We start from the raw sequence: 18,422 nt of genomic DNA, 5'->3' as shown, positions 1-18,422 counted from the left end.
TTCAGCGAAGGGATTCCTGAGGCTGTTCAGGCCTGTCTCAAACTATGATGAAGGGCAGGGTGAGAGATGAGGGGCCCTGGCAATGTCCCCAGCCCAGAGGTTTCCTCTGCCAGAGCATTTGTTGTTGCTCATGTTGTTCTGCTTTCATCTACATAATAATAGAAAGGGCATGGAAAAAGATATTTGCTTTGCAACATCATGGCAAAAAAAAAAAAAAAAAAAAAAAATTCCAACTGTATCAAAAGCTTGGCAATTTTATAACAAAAAAAGGCTCATACTGTCCAGCTCCCACAATTGGGAAGCGAGGCAGCAAGGATAATCCTGCCATGCCTGCCAGCTTCTGGAGAAAAAGTGAGTATGTCCATCAGTGGATCTTGTTGAGACAAGAGAGAAGGACGAGGAAAAATATTCCACAAGTTTCATACATACAACCATCTTAACCACAAAGAACTATAATAAATATAATGAATTTGAAAATCTGCATTTCTAAACATTTCACTTTCATTCAGATTTAATTGACAAGATAATCTATTACTCTGACTAAAATTCTTTTAACTAATGAAAAAAAAAAAAGGACACATGACCTGAGGACAATCTGATTTTGCTTTATTGAATATTATCCCAATCCAATATTTACAGATGTAATTAAATGGAATTTATAAGACTACCAAGTGGAACATTTAAAAAAGTTAATCTGAGACACTCTTACTGGAAATCATCAATTCATATGTGTTAATACCATAACTAATTTAAAATTTTCAGCCAATATCCAAGGTGGTTCAGTTCATAAAAACTCTTTTCAAGAAGAGAGAAGTCTGAGGAAATAAAAAGAAAAATGTTCAGAAAAATATTTCCGTATCTAGTCACAATCTTCCAGTTTTTCTGTAAAAGAAATTCGATAACAATTATAGACATTCTGGCCACCACGAACTAACAGATTTCTTAACTGCATGACTATTTTCCTCAATGCCATATTTTGCTTTAAGCACAGAAAAACTATTTCTTCTTTTGTCATGTTTTCATGATAGGCTTAACCATTTTTTTATGTTTAAAAAGAAATATGTATCCAAATTTAAATCAGCACCTAAATACTATGGCCACACATTATTATTACCTTGACTGTCCATTAGAGATGGTCCATGGAAGGTATAGGATGGACAACAAAGATGGCGTTCCTCTAACTAGTCATAGGTGTGACTTACTGTAGAAGCCAGTGGCTTTCATAGACATTCAGAGGACACCAGATCTACTATTGTCTGAAAGAACACCAGGGATATGTTCTGGTGTTTGGGACTAAGGGCCCAAATTTACATCTGCAACATTGTCAGGGCCCAAAAAACTGGGGATCACAGTGGTAGATTGGGGGGGGGGATTTTTTTCTCTCTCTGTACAAATTTAAAGGTATCTCTCTGCTTTTAGGTGGGCTAGGTTTACTCCTCAAACACAGAATTCAAGAATGACAGAATTTCTTATCTTGAAGAAGTATGTGCTTACATTACTACACAGAGTCTATTCTCCCTTTTTCTTAGCAAGATGGTGGTTCTTCAAAATGTATTGTTATTACTATTTTTAGATATTAAAATGTAAATATCACATGTTAATATTCAAACGTTAAATCTAAAATTTAATCCTATCTATGTATTTCAAAAATGTCAAGATAAAATAAAGCAGTGTGTCAGTGATAGTAACTTCTGTATTAAAGCCCTGAAAACGAAACAGTTTTTAATGGTATTCATTTTTGCTAGAACAATACTGCCAAAGGGGTAAGCATGACATGAAAAATCGTAAAGAATAAATATCAATTTATTATCCACAATTTAAAAACATTCACTTTAAAAGAAAAAAGAAATAAAAACATTCACTTGGGGGAGCCTGGGTGGCTCCGTCAGTTAAGTGTCAGACTCTTGATTTCAGCTCAGGTCCTGATCTCACAGTTCGTGGGTTGCAGCACTGTGTTGGGCTCTGTGCTGACAGTGCAGAGCCTGCTTGGGATTCTCTCTCTTTCCCTCTCTCTCTACCCCTCCCCCTTCTCTCAAAATAAATAAATAAACTTTAAAAAAGCCAAAACATTCACTTGCCAAAAAGGAATCTGGAAATGGCGGTGGTTCTGGATTCTTTTAAGTGAAACTTCCCTAATACACAATAAATAAGTTTCCTGCTCAACAAACCTGTTTTTAGATAATACAAATTTTATGTTATGGATCATCATATAGTTTAATTCACTGGAGTCCACATTAATGATGCTTGAAGGCCCATTTTTAAGTAACAGAAATTAACCCTCTTCATGAACAGTTTAAATAGCTGATAAAAAATATACAGAAATGAGGATAAAACTGGAACAGTGGAGTAAGGTATATTTGCAATCCAACCATGGCACAGAGCATATGCACCTTCCTCTTTGTTGATTCCTCAATGTTAATATGTGCACACATCTGCTTTATAGATATCCGATAATACATCAGATAATAATAATCGATGCGTTTCTATTCAATGTAAATATACCACTATGAATGTGAACTTTTTTCTTAAGTCCACATTTTGTTTTAGAAATTGCCAACACATTGATGACCATTGCCATTGGTTAATAGTATTCATGGGTGGGGTGCCTGGGTGGCTCAGGTAGTTAAGCGTCCGACTTTGGCTCAGGTCATGATCTCAGGGTTCGTGGGTTCGAGCCCCATACTGGGCTCTGTGCTGACAGCTCGGAGCCTGGAGCCTGCTTCGGATTCTGTATCTCCCTCTCTCTCTGCCCCTCCCCCATTCGTGTTCTGTCTCTCTCTCTCTCTCTCTCAAAAATAAATAAACTTTAAAAAATTTCGTAAAAATGGTACATTCATGAGAGTGGCATGCTAGCTTTCTCAAAATGCAGGGCAGACTTACCAATATGGTTAATAGTTGATCATTTTTCGGAGGGCATCATAGCACTTCCATTTGTCTGGGATGTAGAATGGCTCAAAAATGTGAGGAAATGGTGTGTCATACCCACATACTCTTGATATAGGAGCCTCTAGGTTCAGGAAACATTCTTCCTGCAGAGAAGAACACAGATAGTTAACTTCAAGAATATTCTCTTTTATTCACAGAGATGAAATGTTTTCATTTAGAATACGGTTTTATCCAAGGGCATTAAAATAATTAAGTATATTTTAATGTAAAAAAAAAGTTAAAAAATAAAGTAACAAACAGCATGTTGGGCTCAATCCCAATTTTACTTAAAATGTTTTCATCTAAGGCATTTGAATTTATGCCTACACATACCTCTACCGCCTAAGTCTAATTGGGATTATACCAAACACGCTGTCCTACAAATACAAGTGTAAGTCATGACAAAATCATAATGAAATGTTCACAGGAAACTCTGCGGCTTAAAATTAGTGATGGTATATGTTTTTTCTTGTTTCCTGTGTTTTTCTAGTTGTGTATGCAATGGACATGCATTATGTTCATAATCTATGTTTGTAATTATTCTACACTGCCACACTGAACATCTACCAGTTACTTAGCTGTGCCTGCATTCTCTCATGGCTAGGCTTCTGTAGATGCTGATGGTCCCCTGCCCAAGTCACTGCCCAAGCCCATCACTCTCTGCCTGACTGATGTGTGCACATCTCTCAGATATCATGTTAGGAGTCACCTCTGCTGGGAAGCCCTCCTTGGTGGCACTTCCCCAACCCTGCACCACCGATAAGAGAGGGGCTTCTGCCCTGAGCTCTTGCAGAACTGAACTCAGAAAGATCAGCAAGTTGCCTAATTATCTGTCTCTCCTGAGAGACAATGAACTCCATGAAGCTAGAGCTCTGGTTCAAAAATGTAAAATCCCAACCACAGAAGAATCCTGTAGGAAATTATCTTCAGGGGAAAAAAAAAAGTTATTCAGGTGGCAAATTCATACTTAAAATTTTTAGGAGGTTAAAAAAATCTGAAGAGAGATATATGATTAAACTATTCCTATGAAAATGATATTAATGCTACCATTCACAGCTATTACCTCAAATTAAATCTTAGGTGTTTTCCGAATGTTGCCAGAAAGAAGGGGAGTGGAGGTGTTGAGCAAAGTGAGAGGGAGGGAGGTACAGGCCTCCAGTTAGAGAATGAGGTAAGTCACGGGAATAAAAAGCAGAGCGTAAGGAACACAGTCAATGATACTGTAATAGCCATGTAATGGGAGGCAGCCACACTTGTGGAGAACATAGCATGATGTATAAACTTGTCAAATTACTAAGTTGCATGCCTGAAACAAATGTAGCACCGTGTGTCAACTACACTAAAACAAAACAAAACAAGAGCAACAACAGAACCCTTAGGTTTTTTTATGCATCTGCATTCTACATTACCTTGCTTTACAAAGGATTTGAGGTTCACCTTTCCTTACGTATTGTACTTAATTGCACTTTATTTTTTTTGCTTAACACAAATGTTTTATTTTTTTAAAGTTTTCATTTAAACTCCAGTTAACATACAGTATAATATTAGTTTCAGGTGTACAATACAGTGACTCAACACTTCTGTACAATAGCCAGTGCTCATCACAAGTGCACTCTTTAATCCCCATCACCTATTTCACCCCTCCTCCCCACCCACTGACCCCTCTGGTAACCATCAGTTTGTCCTCTATAGTTAAGAATCTGTTTCTTGATTTGCCTCTCTCCTTTCTTTCTTAATTTTCACATACGACCGAAATCATATGGAATTTGTCTTTCTCTAACTTATTTCACTTAGCATAATACTCTCTAGCTCCATCCACATCATCGCAAATGATAAGATTTCATTCCTTTTTATGGCTGAGCAATATTCCATTGTGTGTGTGTGTGTGTGTGTGTGTGTGTGCATGTGTGTGTGTATACATGATTTAAAAATATATTTTACGTATTTATAATATGTGTGTGTATATATATATGCATGCCACCACATACATACACCACATCTTTAACCATTCATCAGTCAATGGACATTTGGGCTGTTTCCATAGTTGGCTATTGTATTATTTTGACATTTTCATTTGAGCAGAAAGTTTTACATGAAGGAAACATGACAACTCATGTTCAATACCTATCCTCTGTGGATATTTCTTCAAGTGACAAGCATATTAGGGCAGAAAGAGCCTGGGAACAGAACAAATTAGCATCAAGATACAACCGGCCATTAACAGACCTCACTCTGCCCCCATAACCACTGTGGTTTATATTATCAAACACCAAGTAAGTGCTAGTTTTTCCTCACAACAGGAAATCTTCATTAACAACTTGAGAACACTATATACATAAGGCTTAAAGAGTAACCTAAGAAATTCCACTACTGATATGCTAAAAAAAACACAAAACAGGTGGACTGTTTCTTGACTGCAACAAGTAATTTTAAAGGGATTTAAATTGTTGATGTGGGATTAACTCAGTCTTATTACTTTAATTGATATGGGCTTTTCCCCATCTTCCCTGATTATTTTACTCTTCATAACTGCAAGTACAGAAAATCAAAGGTAAAACATTTTACTAAATGCCCTTGACTTTACACCTGCTATAAAATACTGCTCTTTCAAAGTTGGAAAGCTGGGCTACAACAGAACGATATGCCAGTATTTGTGAAAATGACTCCTTTTAACATAATGACTAACATCATCAAACTTTTTTTTCAAATAGCAATGCTCCTAATTCCTCAAGAATGTTAAAGTCACTCTTTACAAGATACATCTGTGTGTACAAAACAGATGAACATAAGGGAAGCAAAGGTAATGGAAAAAAAAAAAACAGGTAGGGGGACAAAACATAAGAGACTCTTAAATATGGAGAACAAAATAGAGAGTTACCGGAGGGATTGTGGGAGGGGGGATGGGCTAAGTGGGTAAGAGGTATTAAGGAACCTACTCCTGAAATCATTGTTGCACTGTGTGTTAACTAACTTGGATGTAAATTTAAAAAAATAAATTAAATTTAAAAACAAAAACAAACTTCTGTGTGTTTGCATGGGCACAGAAAAAGGTCTGAAATGTCACACTTAAACTATAACCAGTGGTCACCCTCTGAGGCAAAGAGGTTTTCGAGAAAGGACTCTACTTCACACTCTAAATGTATTGTTTGAGTTTTTATGAAACAGTATTACTTTCGTAATTAAATGACACTGACATAAAAGAGTAAAGGATCACCTTCTTTATGTGAATAAAAATTACTATTTTATGTTAGTTTTGTAACTTTATATGTAGCATTTCCTTAATTTGGAAATAATTACTGTACATTAAATGGAATTAAAGGATTATAAAGTACTATATGTAAATATATAAAGTATATTTTTAACATCATGGAGGATAATATAAGAATAGATAACAGAGGACTATGGCTCAATTTTTGTCAGGATAGGCCCTAACCAATTGAAACAGTTTGAAATTTTAATGCTTTGCTAACTGAAGTAATATTAGAGATTTAAGTTATTCCTTCCACGGACTTGTGTTAAAACTTCTTGTAAAGAGATTGGAAATAAGATGTTTGGGTCAAGCAGCTGCACACAGTGACTTCCTACTGAACTGGTTCATACACAAATGATTTATGTGTGGCTATATGTTTCTTTCTGCAACCATCAAAAAAGGGCAACCTTGTTCACCCTGTTTTTTTCATACAGAAACTATATTCACACTCACATTTACAAAAAAATATTTGAATTTCATCAGATTTGTAGATCAATGTACCAGATTAATCCTCCAGAAATCATATCTCTATTATATACCACATTATGACACCATAATTATAGTAACCATGTACCTGAATTTCCAAGACAGGCCAGATTAACTGTATTTTTCTTTTCCATTGACTGAATAAGTACACTCGTATTTTAAAAACTGATGTTTTCTTGGAGTTCCTGGATGGCTCAGTTAGTTAAGTGGTCACCTCTTGATTTCAGCTCAGATCATGATCTCATAGTTCATGGGATGGAGCCCCTCGTCGGGCTCCGTGCTGGGTGTGGAGCCTACTTAAGATTCTCTCTCTTCTCTCTCTCTCTCTCTCTCTCTTCTCTCTCTCTCTCTCTCTCTCTCTCTCTCTCTCTCTCTCTCTCTCTCTCTCTTTCTCTCCCCACCACCATCCCCCCAGGCCCTCTCCTGCTTATACACACATGCTCTCTCTCTCTCAAAAATAAACAAATAAAAACTCTGATGATTTTTCATTCAAAAATAGTAACTCACATAAAATTAAAGAAGAAATAATTACCTAACCCACAGAGTTGTGAGAACTACAGGTCTTGTCCAGCACAGGGGCTAACATGGGAAATATCGGTTTCTGCTCCTCTCCTTGGAGAGCTTGTATGTGGAGCAGCTCAGTCCACATGGGACAATTACAGATGTAACTGTGAGGTTCCAAAGCAGATTACAGTGTAATATGTAACCAGGGACATCAGAAGAGAACCCAAACAGGTGCCAAGAGAAACTTTTCTCCAGCTATTCATGGTCCTAAGTATCACCATGGATCCAGTGAGAAGGAGTGTACATGAACCCTGAAGCAATCGCCTAGTTACACTTACATTTTGTTGTGGTGTGTGCTTTCACATAGTAATCAGGTGCTTAAAAGGAAACAGAAATTCCTTCCAAAAGACCATTGTGTGACATTCTAGTATATGGTATTCAAAATTTACTTCTGAATATCTGTCATTCTGAGAATTTTTTTTTCTAAAATATGTTAACAATAGGGCGTGTGGGTGGTTCAGTCAGTTAAGCATCTGACTCTTGGTTTTGGCTCTGGTCATGATCTTGTGGTTCTGAGTTCAAGCCCCGCATGAGGCTCCACACAGAGCATGAGCCTGCTTGGGATTCTCTCTCTCCCTCTCTCTCTGCCCCGCCCCTGCTCTTGCTCTTCCTCTTTCAAAAAAACAAACAAACAAAGAAAAAAAAACCTTTAAAATAAAATGTTAATAAGAGTAACCAGTACTAACGATGTAACAGGAATGGTACTTAACGAATTATACTTTATATTTTATCTCTAACAAATCTATGAGGTAGGTATTATATTCCATTTCGCAGATGAGGAAATCAAGGTGAAAGAATTTGTCCAAGGTCAAATAGCTACATACATAGCCAATTAAGATTCCAACTGGACTGCAAAGCCCGTGTTCCTAGTCACTCTTCTGCAAAATGACTATTGAGGATAGTAATAACAAGAAAGATGATTGATAGATAGATAGATAGATAGATAGATAGATAGATAAAAATAGGAATAAAGAAGAATGGTAAAATAGAAAGCAGGCTGGGATGGAGGTTTTAGAACAGAGTCTCAAGAGGCATAATGGGTTAAATGCAGTCTTATACATAAGGAAGGCAGAGGCTAAGACATGTAAAGAACTTGAAAAGCACACATGTAAGCCTAAAAGTCACACATAGAGCAATAAACAGATGGTCCCGGGTATCAGCAACCTCCTGAGTTATCCTAAGTGATTTAAATCAACATAACTCAAATTGTTTATATATTAGCCATCTGGGTTGCTACGCATATTATAACCAGAAAAGGAAGCAGACAATGTGAAATAACAATTCCAAATCATAAAAACTATAGATGCGAACGAAATATATTCTTTATTTGCCTATTTGTAACAAAACAAAACAAAGTTTTAAGTATCTTGTTAAGATAGCAGAGGACAGAGATCCTGCATATTTTTTAGCAGGTAAGAGAGAACAAGTAAAAATTAATTAAATTGGATCCATTATTGTTTGAAGAAAAATAAAATTAGCAATACATTTCTAAAAATTAAGTGTACTACATTCAGTCCTGTGTTTTAGTGACTGTAATATAGATTGTATAGTATGTGCATGCGAATATGAATATATTAGGGCTTTCATGGGATCTCACAAAATCTCTCAACATGTAACCTCATCTCCCCATTAAAGTTTTAAGTATATCAACCATAAATTCTCCTGTCACAATGTCACAGGAGTTATGGCACTGAAATCAGTCTCAGGCATTCCACATTGTGGCTTCAATCACTCTCTCCACAAATCTTTTCACTGTTTTTATGGCAAAGCTGTGTAATATAATTGATACAGCATGGAATTTGGAAGTCTATTTAAAGGGAATCTTTGTTTTCCTATGATTTCATTTTTCCAAGCCCCTGTTTACTCAATAGCAAATTAGAGGTATTGAAAAATATTATATTATCTTATTGTTTCATAATTCTATTGTTACTTTGCCTATTTGCGTCTCCAGATTGTGCAGTAGCATATGAAGAGTACCAGGTTTCAAGCTTGACACATCATAGTGTAGTGCTCAGTAATTGCTAGGTTTTTGTTTTCTCTTAAGATTTTCTAAGTTATAATAAACACAAAGTATTTGAAATGATAGATCAAATCATCAATGAAGAGAAGATTCTGGTACACAGAACGGTCAACACTGAGAAGTAATATCCCTTATAGCACTGTGCCTGAAAAGCTACCCTTTACTGGAGACTTACTAAGCCTTAAAAAATGTAAGAAAATACCAAAAATAACTAAGTGCTGTATGAGGAAGGAGGGTAGAAATCACTGAGGTTATGAGAGAAACAGGCTACATTCAGGCCTCAAGGAAAGCAAGGGTCCGGTGCTGCCCCCTGGTGGGAGTCAGGGAATGTGGACACAAATTGCCAGTTCCTGGGGCTGGAATGACAGATTGTGTGGCTAGATAAGAAAGTCAAGAGCTCTGGAAATGGTTAAAAAAATCTACCCCCTCTCCCCCAGAAGAACATAATTTCCCAGCAGGGCCACTATAGAAAAGTAGGCTGTCAGTTAGCTACTGGATGGTTACAAGTAAAAGAGCCCAATCTAATTGAATGTAATCAGGGCATATATACTTTGAAAAACAGTAAAGAATAAAGACCATGCAGTATCATTTAATTTAGTTTTAAAGTAACCATTTGGTTTTGCTTTTTATTTCAAGGCAAACCTAGGCTTGGATTTCTTTCTAGGAAAAATTCTGGATAATTTTTATTCAGTTCTTCTAACGACAGAAAGTTGGATACAGCCTATTGTGTAAGACCACATACCTTCTTGAGTTGGAAAGTTGTGAAAAAAAGTTAAAAGTGAGATAAGAAAACTTCAATGTTTTTTATGTATGTACCTAATTTCTTACAGCTGATATAGGCTGTTTACATTACTTAAATTTTCCTGAAAAACTAATTTTTCTAAACATTTAATGGAAGGTCAGAAAGGCAGGACACTGTAATGAGAAACACATCACAAGTCAGAATAGGCATACATTGCCTATAGGATTACCTGATAAATCAAGATTTTATGTTCCTCCTTGGAATAATGAGAAACATCAGTTCATTACTTAATTTCAAAGTTATAGCTCAGAAATTGATTTTTAAATTACTTTGCAAACAAAAAGCTCCCAAATATATCACATAATCATTATTATGCCACCAATAACCCATTTAAACTATGAGAATATATTTTGTTTCCAAGAGGGGGATAGGATGGGAGTAAATTAAGCTATAAATGTAATAAGCACCAAGCCAGACATAGATCATAGAGTTATCATTTCTTCTCTAGGAGAAAAAGAATAATACACAGCTTTAAATGATTTTGGATGTGCTTACTTTCCAACCTGAATTCCAATACCATTTAGTCCTAATTTAGTTAAACTGTTAAATTAACAATAGAACAAGAGATTTTGCTTCTAAGTTCAATTAGTTGTCTAGAGGTCATAATGAGCAGTGCAAGAGTAAAACTCTAAAAAATATGAAAAAGACCTGAATATACCAGATGATGTTAACTTGATAGCCATAAAGTCAATGAACTTAGAGACTTAAGTTGATTAGTCTTATCTATGTAAGGCTAGACATCACCCAGCCTCCCAATACTATCAGAGAATATTTGTTTTAAATTTGATTTAAATCTGCCATCAAAACTTGCCCATAGCCAAAACATGAGCTTTAGCAGATGAGAAAAAAATGATTCTGGTGTCTTGAATCACACTTCCTTAGCAAATGAGTCACAGAAACCTGTGAAGGCACTATGCCAGCAACTCCAAATTAATTTCATTACTGAATTAAATAAATACAACTTTTACTAATGTAACATATTATTTTTCATTTAAATAATGGTTTAAGTAGTATGTATCATGTTTTTAAAATATAGCTTAGAAGACATATTAGGCTGTACCAATTTTCCACATAACACAGACCTATGAAATTAAATCTTCAGATAGCACAGTCCCTAATTTGCCCTCAAACATTAGAGTTACGTTTATTTTATGTTTCTAATACCATATGCACACAAGATGCATTCAACAAACACTTGTTGATTTGAAGCTTCTCACGTTTAAAACACAGCTGAACCAGTACAACTAACTGAAACAGTATATGAGTAATATAATTTTATCTAGCTTTCTATAATACCTAAAAACATGTATAGTCTGTCCCAAAAACATGTATTTCAGCAAGGCTTCTCTGTAGAATCATAATCTTGACTAAATTAAAAGCTGAGATTTCTATTATTTAACTTCGCTGAAATGTCTTCAGTATCTGAGGACTTAAAAAAAAATCCCATTTCTTCCTCTTGAATGCAAATTACTGGCAATCTGGTACAATTTTTGTTTTCTACGATTTCTTTAGCTAAAGAATGGAGCTGAATTCTAAATTAGGATTTTCATTTAAATTCAAATTCCATTTTTAAAATGGAAGCTTATTTTCTGAAGTTAGAAATATTATTTCTGAACTAAATGTGTTTCCCTGGATATAGGCTAGCTACCTAAAACAAAGTTGGAGTATGATATTAAAATCTGCATAGAAACGATTCATGCCTCAAATTCTATAGTCGTTAAGATATAAACATGTTACTATAAAATTATCTATGAATCTCAATATATTAACTGTGGAAACTAAAGTAGAACACATTTTAAAATCAAACTATAACATTACAACAAACAATTTATTATATAAAAGGGATTGCTTTTGTTTCTCAGAATGATGGCTTTTATAAATTTCACTGTTTTAAAATCAGAAAATAAGTGAAAGTAAGTGATAACTCATGTCTACAATTTCTGATGTTTTTTAAAACCACTTTTTAAGAAAGTACATAGTGTTCATTATGGCCCAGGGACTAAACTAACTACTTTACAAACACTAACTCATTTTGTTGTTCATAAAAACTAAATTAGCAACCACAGAGGTAAAACTAGCACCCCATCCAAACCACTTTGGTTTTCCAGGTAAAACCGGTACAAGTTTGGTTCCGCTTCCCAACTTTGCCCCAGATACTGTCTTGAGCTCCCGCATCACCTTCACCTGACCAGCACGGTGAGAAACAGCAGCTAAAAAGGTCATTTCTTCATTAAGTCTTCCTGCAAAGAAGCATCGTGCTTATTTGCAGCAGTCAGTCTGTTCTGTTCTGAGGCTTTAAAAGTTCAAAATTTAAAGTTAAGATTCTTTTCAGATATCCTATGTGCAGATATATAAATGTGCAGACATTCAAAACGTACCGCGGCAACAATGCTTTTGTTAAAACAATTCATATTCAATAGAGAGGGGGAAAAAAGGCAATGCTCTCAAATTTCCACAGACGCTGAAGCTTCTCAAATTTTATAGTTCACAATTCTTCCCTATAGAAGAAAGCATCGGCAGCAGCAAAGTTTGAAAGTGGAATTTCCTGAGAATGTGGGTGCATAACGATAAACATAAGCGGCGTGCAGTACTGGGTCGTCTCACGAACAAACCACTCTCTGTCAGGTAGGATTCTTGCTTTTGTTTGACAACAGGAAACTTCAAATACTCCTATAAAGCAACTTTTGATGATTTTATAAAGCATTCCGTTTTTCTGATTGTCTTTACCATAAAGTTATTCCTATAGAATTCTGCTACCAAATGGTCCTCGGAAGGCAGAAATCAATCCTTGGCAAGAGCAGCTTAATGATTCCTTTGTCTCGTGATACAAAAAATAGATTCTTTTAGAATTTGGGAAACTGAACCTGCACTAGGAAAACTTCTATTAGGATCTGTCACTGTCCCAATTTTGCAACCTGTTTTTAAGTTTTGAGACTGATCACAAAACGAAACTACTAGCCCCTATTTAGCACCATCTTTCTAAAAAGCTTGAGAAGCTGGATAAAGAAATGATGGCTAAAATATTTGCTATTCTATGAATGATTTCTTGTTACAATAGAAAGTTTCGTGTGTGTGTGTGTGTGTGTGTGTGTGTGTGTGTTTACTGCTTTTTCATTTTCTTTAAATATGTCAAATTTCTAGTTTATGTTTTAGTTTATGTTTAAAACATGCTAAAACAACTTGCTAAATGTAGAAAAGGCAAGGAAAAGGGAAAAATCAATTTTATTTTATCTACAGAATGCCCAAAGAGATGTGTCAATGTTTTTACTGAAATTAAACACACTTTTTTTTTTTTAAGTTAATCTTGGGTGTCATAGCGACATAGCCTTTAAGCTGGGTTTTGCTGAATGAATAAATTAGACCAGGTTATTTTTCAGCACTTTAATTCTGGTCACCAGATAACTACAATTTTACTAAGAAAAGCACAACAGAAATGAATGTTCTAAGGCTATCATCAATTATTAGGGAGATGTAGGCAAAAATGTGTTAATTGGATCCCTGCAGTAGCAGCCCTCCCAAAGTTTAATAACTGAACAAATTAACAAAGCAAACAAGTTTTTGGCAGGAGTCTCTGACCTAAGTAAGAAGAGGCTTGTTTGGGCTCTCATTATTTACATGCAGATGACTTTTGCTAATAGGATGAGTTTAACCTTTTCATTAAAACAAATCTAGCACTTGTAATTGCTGTCTGCATTCAATTAAAATAAAATGCAGAATCCAAAATATATTTTCCTCTTTACTGTATTTACAGATCTATGTTTCTACCTTTAAAGTTGGTTCATATTTCTTACAAAGAAGCTTTTCAAATTAAATGTCTATGTTTTTGCATACACACCTTTTCAGAATTTCAAGAATAAGAGATATTTCAGAATGAGGGGAAAAATACACATACTTCCTTTTTTTACTCCCATAACTGGGTAAATTGTATGCAGGTAAGATGAACCCAATTCTCACAAAGACCATATTGCATGCTCACTGTGGACAAACTTCTAATAAGCCTGATAAAACGACAGACACACTAGTGATAGTAACTGGGACCTGGTTCTGGATAATTTCACAGTTAAGTGCAAAAATATAATATTAAAAATGCCAAAGGTACTGTTTTTAGATGAACTCAATTTATGTAGTTTCTGTAAAAGGGTGATGTTCACACAGTTTATGTAAATGCACCAAAGCATTTACTTACTATTTTTTATCTACTTACTTGAGGCTGAACTCTATAAAAGTTCAATCAGGTCCCTCAATGAGGAATCAGGCTAAAATACATAGCACGGATTCCCCCACAGAGATCACAGGCGTTTCCCTACTGGGCATAGACACATGGACACAAATAATTCTGTGTGTATCAACACATCCTCGTGAATATCCCGAGAAACAATATGGAGGCTTACAGGAAAAGAAATGTATTTGTCCATGTGCCTGTCACTTCAGAAAAAGGAATATGTACATGTTTACAGAGAATAAAAAGCCCAGACATTTACTAAATAGTAACCAAAGAGATGTTCTTGTTTAATAATAAACAAGTACAATTATTTATGTAGTCTCAATTCTTTCAACAACCCTATGGAGTGTCAAAGCGAACCTTGCCACTGGCAAAGGTTAAGTGAGGTGGCCAACATCACGCAGGTGCCCACAGTTCTGTTGGTATTCAAACCAGCTCTGCTGCTTACTCTTAGGTATCCTGCACAGGGCTTTAGATTTATGAGTAGGCAAGAGAATACTGCTTGGATATAGGGCAAAATTTGTATTTAGTGCTCTCATTATACCTGTGAAAGAGAAACTGGTGGAATTGTCTACTGGTTTATGCCAAGTCCTATATATATATATATATATATATACACACATACATACATATATACACATACATACATATATACACATACATATATATATACACATACATACATACATATATATATGTATGTATGTATATATATTAAGTCTAATAAAAAGCTTATTAGCAGTATAGAGTCTTGGGTCACGGTGGTCATTAGGAAGAGATGGGTCTCTAGAGCTACAGCAGATTAAGCTCAGATTTATTTGTTTGGCTTCTTTTAGATGCTTGTTGGGGAGAAGACGGGAAAATGAGGGGAAGGGAGGACATGAACAGATCTTGTTTCTACTATTGGTTTGATTGAGTGCAGGGCACAAACTGCCACTGTGAGTTCTGAAACTGACTTTGAATTCTAAGGAAAAAACCTGAATGTTCCACCAGTGGTTAGGCTGGGAGCTTAAAGTTTCTTTTACTGTAAGAGTAAAGACAATAATTTAAGTGCTTCATCAGGAAATGAAACTCGCTTCCTTTCATTTCCTTATCTATGGGAAAATCGAGATTTAACTTAAGTAGCTAAGTGATTTGATAAGAATGTGACAGCTTTTTGATAGATTGGAAAAACAGTTTAAATACACACAGGTTTACAAGTTTTACCCTAGCCTTTAACTTAAATTGGAATATGAAATTTAATCCTCTCCTTGCAGTAAATATTTTATAGCTATTCTCCACGGTTAACTCACTTAGTAGAGCTCTAACAGTACTGAAGAAAATTCCTGGAGTAAAGAAATGTCTTTTGAGAATAAGATTAAATTCTTTTTTTTTTTTTGCAATTAAAACAACAATCAACAAATAAGACATTGCAATTAAATTAATCTGAAATTAAAGTGTAAATTTAAGTGCAGTATGGGGTCTCCCTGTCTCAGACCGTACTCACTGGCTTCAATTAGTGGTTACTGGCACAGGCTCCACAGCTGGCACTGGGGTGTTTATTAAATAGCTGTGGGCTCTCATTATAGGTGTAAAGCTAGTTGCACACACATAAGTGCCACCAAGTGGACATGACTGTGTGTGGACGGGTCCATCCCCGTGCGTGAAAACAGATAGGTCCCAGTTGTCTGGGACAAGAACTCCAGACATCCCGAAGAAAATATCACATTTAAAAGCTCAATTAAAAAATCATATATGTATATAATATATCTGAGTTAGGATGCATTAAAATTTCATCATTTTCAGTTCTCAGTCCCCTGAATGAGCATGCTTATATGTCTGACAAAACAAATCACCAACCCACGAGGATTTTCCTTAGGTTTCCTCAAATGCTAATTATGTAGCAAATCTAATTAAGTGTGTATGATTCACTTCAGCAGTAGGTACTTCAGTTACTTCAGAATTGCCGAAGGGGATCTGAAGTGTCTATTCTCCCTCCAAGACAATCATGCTGCGTGCCAAACTGATAACCATTAAACACAGCTGCAGAGCAAATGTGCGGTCTTGGTCCTGTAAATACAGTGTTCACACATCAATCTGCCCTGTGAGCAATTTCGGATTCAGAACTACCGATTACAGGTTTATGTTACTGTTAAATAAGTATTATATACGGGTATTTTCACCCAGCACAGCTTGAACAGATTTCTATATGTCATGAGAGTTTCTTCCACCTACGGATACTCACGGAAACTCTGAAAACCCCAAACAGTGATAAATGCACTCGATCAGCATCTTGTTGAACTGGTTTTCAAGCTCTATTCCTCACGCAAGAAAAGTCAAAGTTGCTTTGTTGTGTTTGAGAACATATTTGTGGAATAATTAACATGCAGTATAGTTAACCTCATTCCTGAAGAAAATCACATATGCTGTGTTTATTGTAAATACTTTTCTTTTAGTTACAGTCAGTAAGTGTGCAAAACAAATCTATGGACAAATCTGAATTTACAGAAATTAAACTATTTTTATTTCAGTAACTCAAATAATCTCCATGGAAGGAAATTCTTTTCAGAGGGGCTCTGCAAACTGGGTGGGTTGCCGGATGCTTCAGGCCATGACCGCATTCCCTCCAGAGGCTGTTAGATCGCTATGGCAACTACCCTTTCCCTATCAATAAGCAACAGCTCCGAACACTGATATTCTTAAAAAAATGGTTTCCTTTTCTGTGGCCATAACGATATGAACTAGTTTCCAGACTGAAATATCCCACTTTTCGTGCAAAACAAACAACACATTTGCTGACTGAATTCACTAGAATTCGTCTTTATAAATAAATGTAAAACTAGTGAAATCAGCCACTGTACCCCAGTTCAGTTTCAAAACAAGGTAAAAGTTGTGACGTAAGTAATCTAAGGATGTCACAGCTGGAATGTGTGATGTGTGGAGGTCCAGGCAGAAGAATAAAACTGGTCTCCCGAGAACAAATGACATATCGGAAGCAAAACTTCCAAGAAAACAACATATGCTTCCACCCAGCTTTTGGAGTCTCTTAAAAGAAGCACACATTTGAAGAGCTGCATTTCTTATCTGTAGTTATTTCCAGATACGTAATTATTACTGTGCAGGGTAGTAAATAAGCTGAGTACATTTATTAAATTAAATAACATCTCCCTCCTACTTAAGGAGACGAGCGTTTGCCAGCTTTGTCTTCACGGATTCAAGTATCCATCTCTCCAGCTGTGCCTCACTCGAGGTGTGCAAAACCAACACTACATAGTCTCATGCACACTGCTCTCCACAGCCCATTGTCTTAGAGGTACATGCCTGACACAGAGTGGGCCCCAATAGATATCTCCTAACCGAACAGATCTAGTTTCTCCTTACATTGTTTCACTCTGGGGCATTAATGAGCTTAGTCACTGATGAGGCAAAAAAGTCAACAAGACAGGAACTGGGGTGTGGACGTTTTTGCTCCTTAACGATTACTGAATGCTGTCTTACTCATCTACCAGACGCCACACTGTTTATTGTCATCATGCCCTCCCCTAGTTAAAAGCTTTCCTTGGCTCCCCAAAGCTTATTCTTTATTTACCCCGATTTCTCTCACAGCCCCGTACAGACATGCACAGGCCCACCTCCATTCCGTAAATGGTAAAAAAGCTTACCATTTTATAACACTGCCTTTACACAAACCTCTCTTCACCAATTCCCTGCTTTTGCTATCCTTTGCTAGCTTCACACAGTCCACATTGCAAAATTAGCTCAAATGCCCTTTTCCAGGAAGCCTCACAACCTTGATGTTTGATTTTTTAAAATTCATGTATTCAATCATTCGTCAAATGCTTCAGAGCCTATTATGTCCCTACCTGCATAGAGTTTTATATTCTAGTGGGGGAAATAAGTATGAGGACGGGCTGGAAAGGAAGTATGCAGGGGTCTGTGACAGATCATAACAGGGAGCTAGAGCTCCAAGAGATACCGAGAGCTCAGGAAGGAGCTTTCTGAGGAGGTGGTATTTGAAAACCACGAGCAACTAGCTCTGCCCAGAAACAGGTAGGAGCATTCCTGCCAGGTCATACAAGTACAAAGGCCCAGGGGCAGAAAAGAGCCTGGCGTGATCCAGAGAGGGAGAGAAAGCTGGTGGGCCTGTAGCACAGGAGGAGGGGAGAGCTCGCAA

General features: G+C 36.3%; 1 protein-coding gene across 2 annotated transcripts in view; it reads right to left on the bottom strand.

Moving 5' to 3' along the window:
• Nucleotides 1–585: 585 nt before the first annotated feature.
• BCKDHB (branched chain keto acid dehydrogenase E1 subunit beta) overlaps nt 586–18,422 on the bottom strand; it is a 205,763-nt gene continuing 187,926 nt past the window's right edge. The window contains exons 10-11 of one of the 2 annotated variants that reach the window (XM_058734547.1): nt 2,881–3,029; nt 586–882 (exon numbers count right to left, since the gene is read on the bottom strand). In XM_058734547.1, the coding sequence (XP_058590530.1) occupies nt 2,889–3,029 (141 nt within the window). In that variant the 3' untranslated portion in view covers nt 586–882; nt 2,881–2,888. The remainder of the gene's footprint in view (nt 883–2,880; nt 3,030–18,422) is intronic. The other variant, XM_058734546.1, reaches the window with a different exon arrangement.

The sequence above is a fragment of the Neofelis nebulosa genome, chromosome 6 (assembly GCF_028018385.1).
Source record: "Neofelis nebulosa isolate mNeoNeb1 chromosome 6, mNeoNeb1.pri, whole genome shotgun sequence".
In the NCBI taxonomy this organism is placed as follows: Eukaryota; Metazoa; Chordata; class Mammalia; order Carnivora; family Felidae; genus Neofelis; species Neofelis nebulosa.
This window is presented reverse-complemented; position numbering and strand designations above follow the sequence as displayed.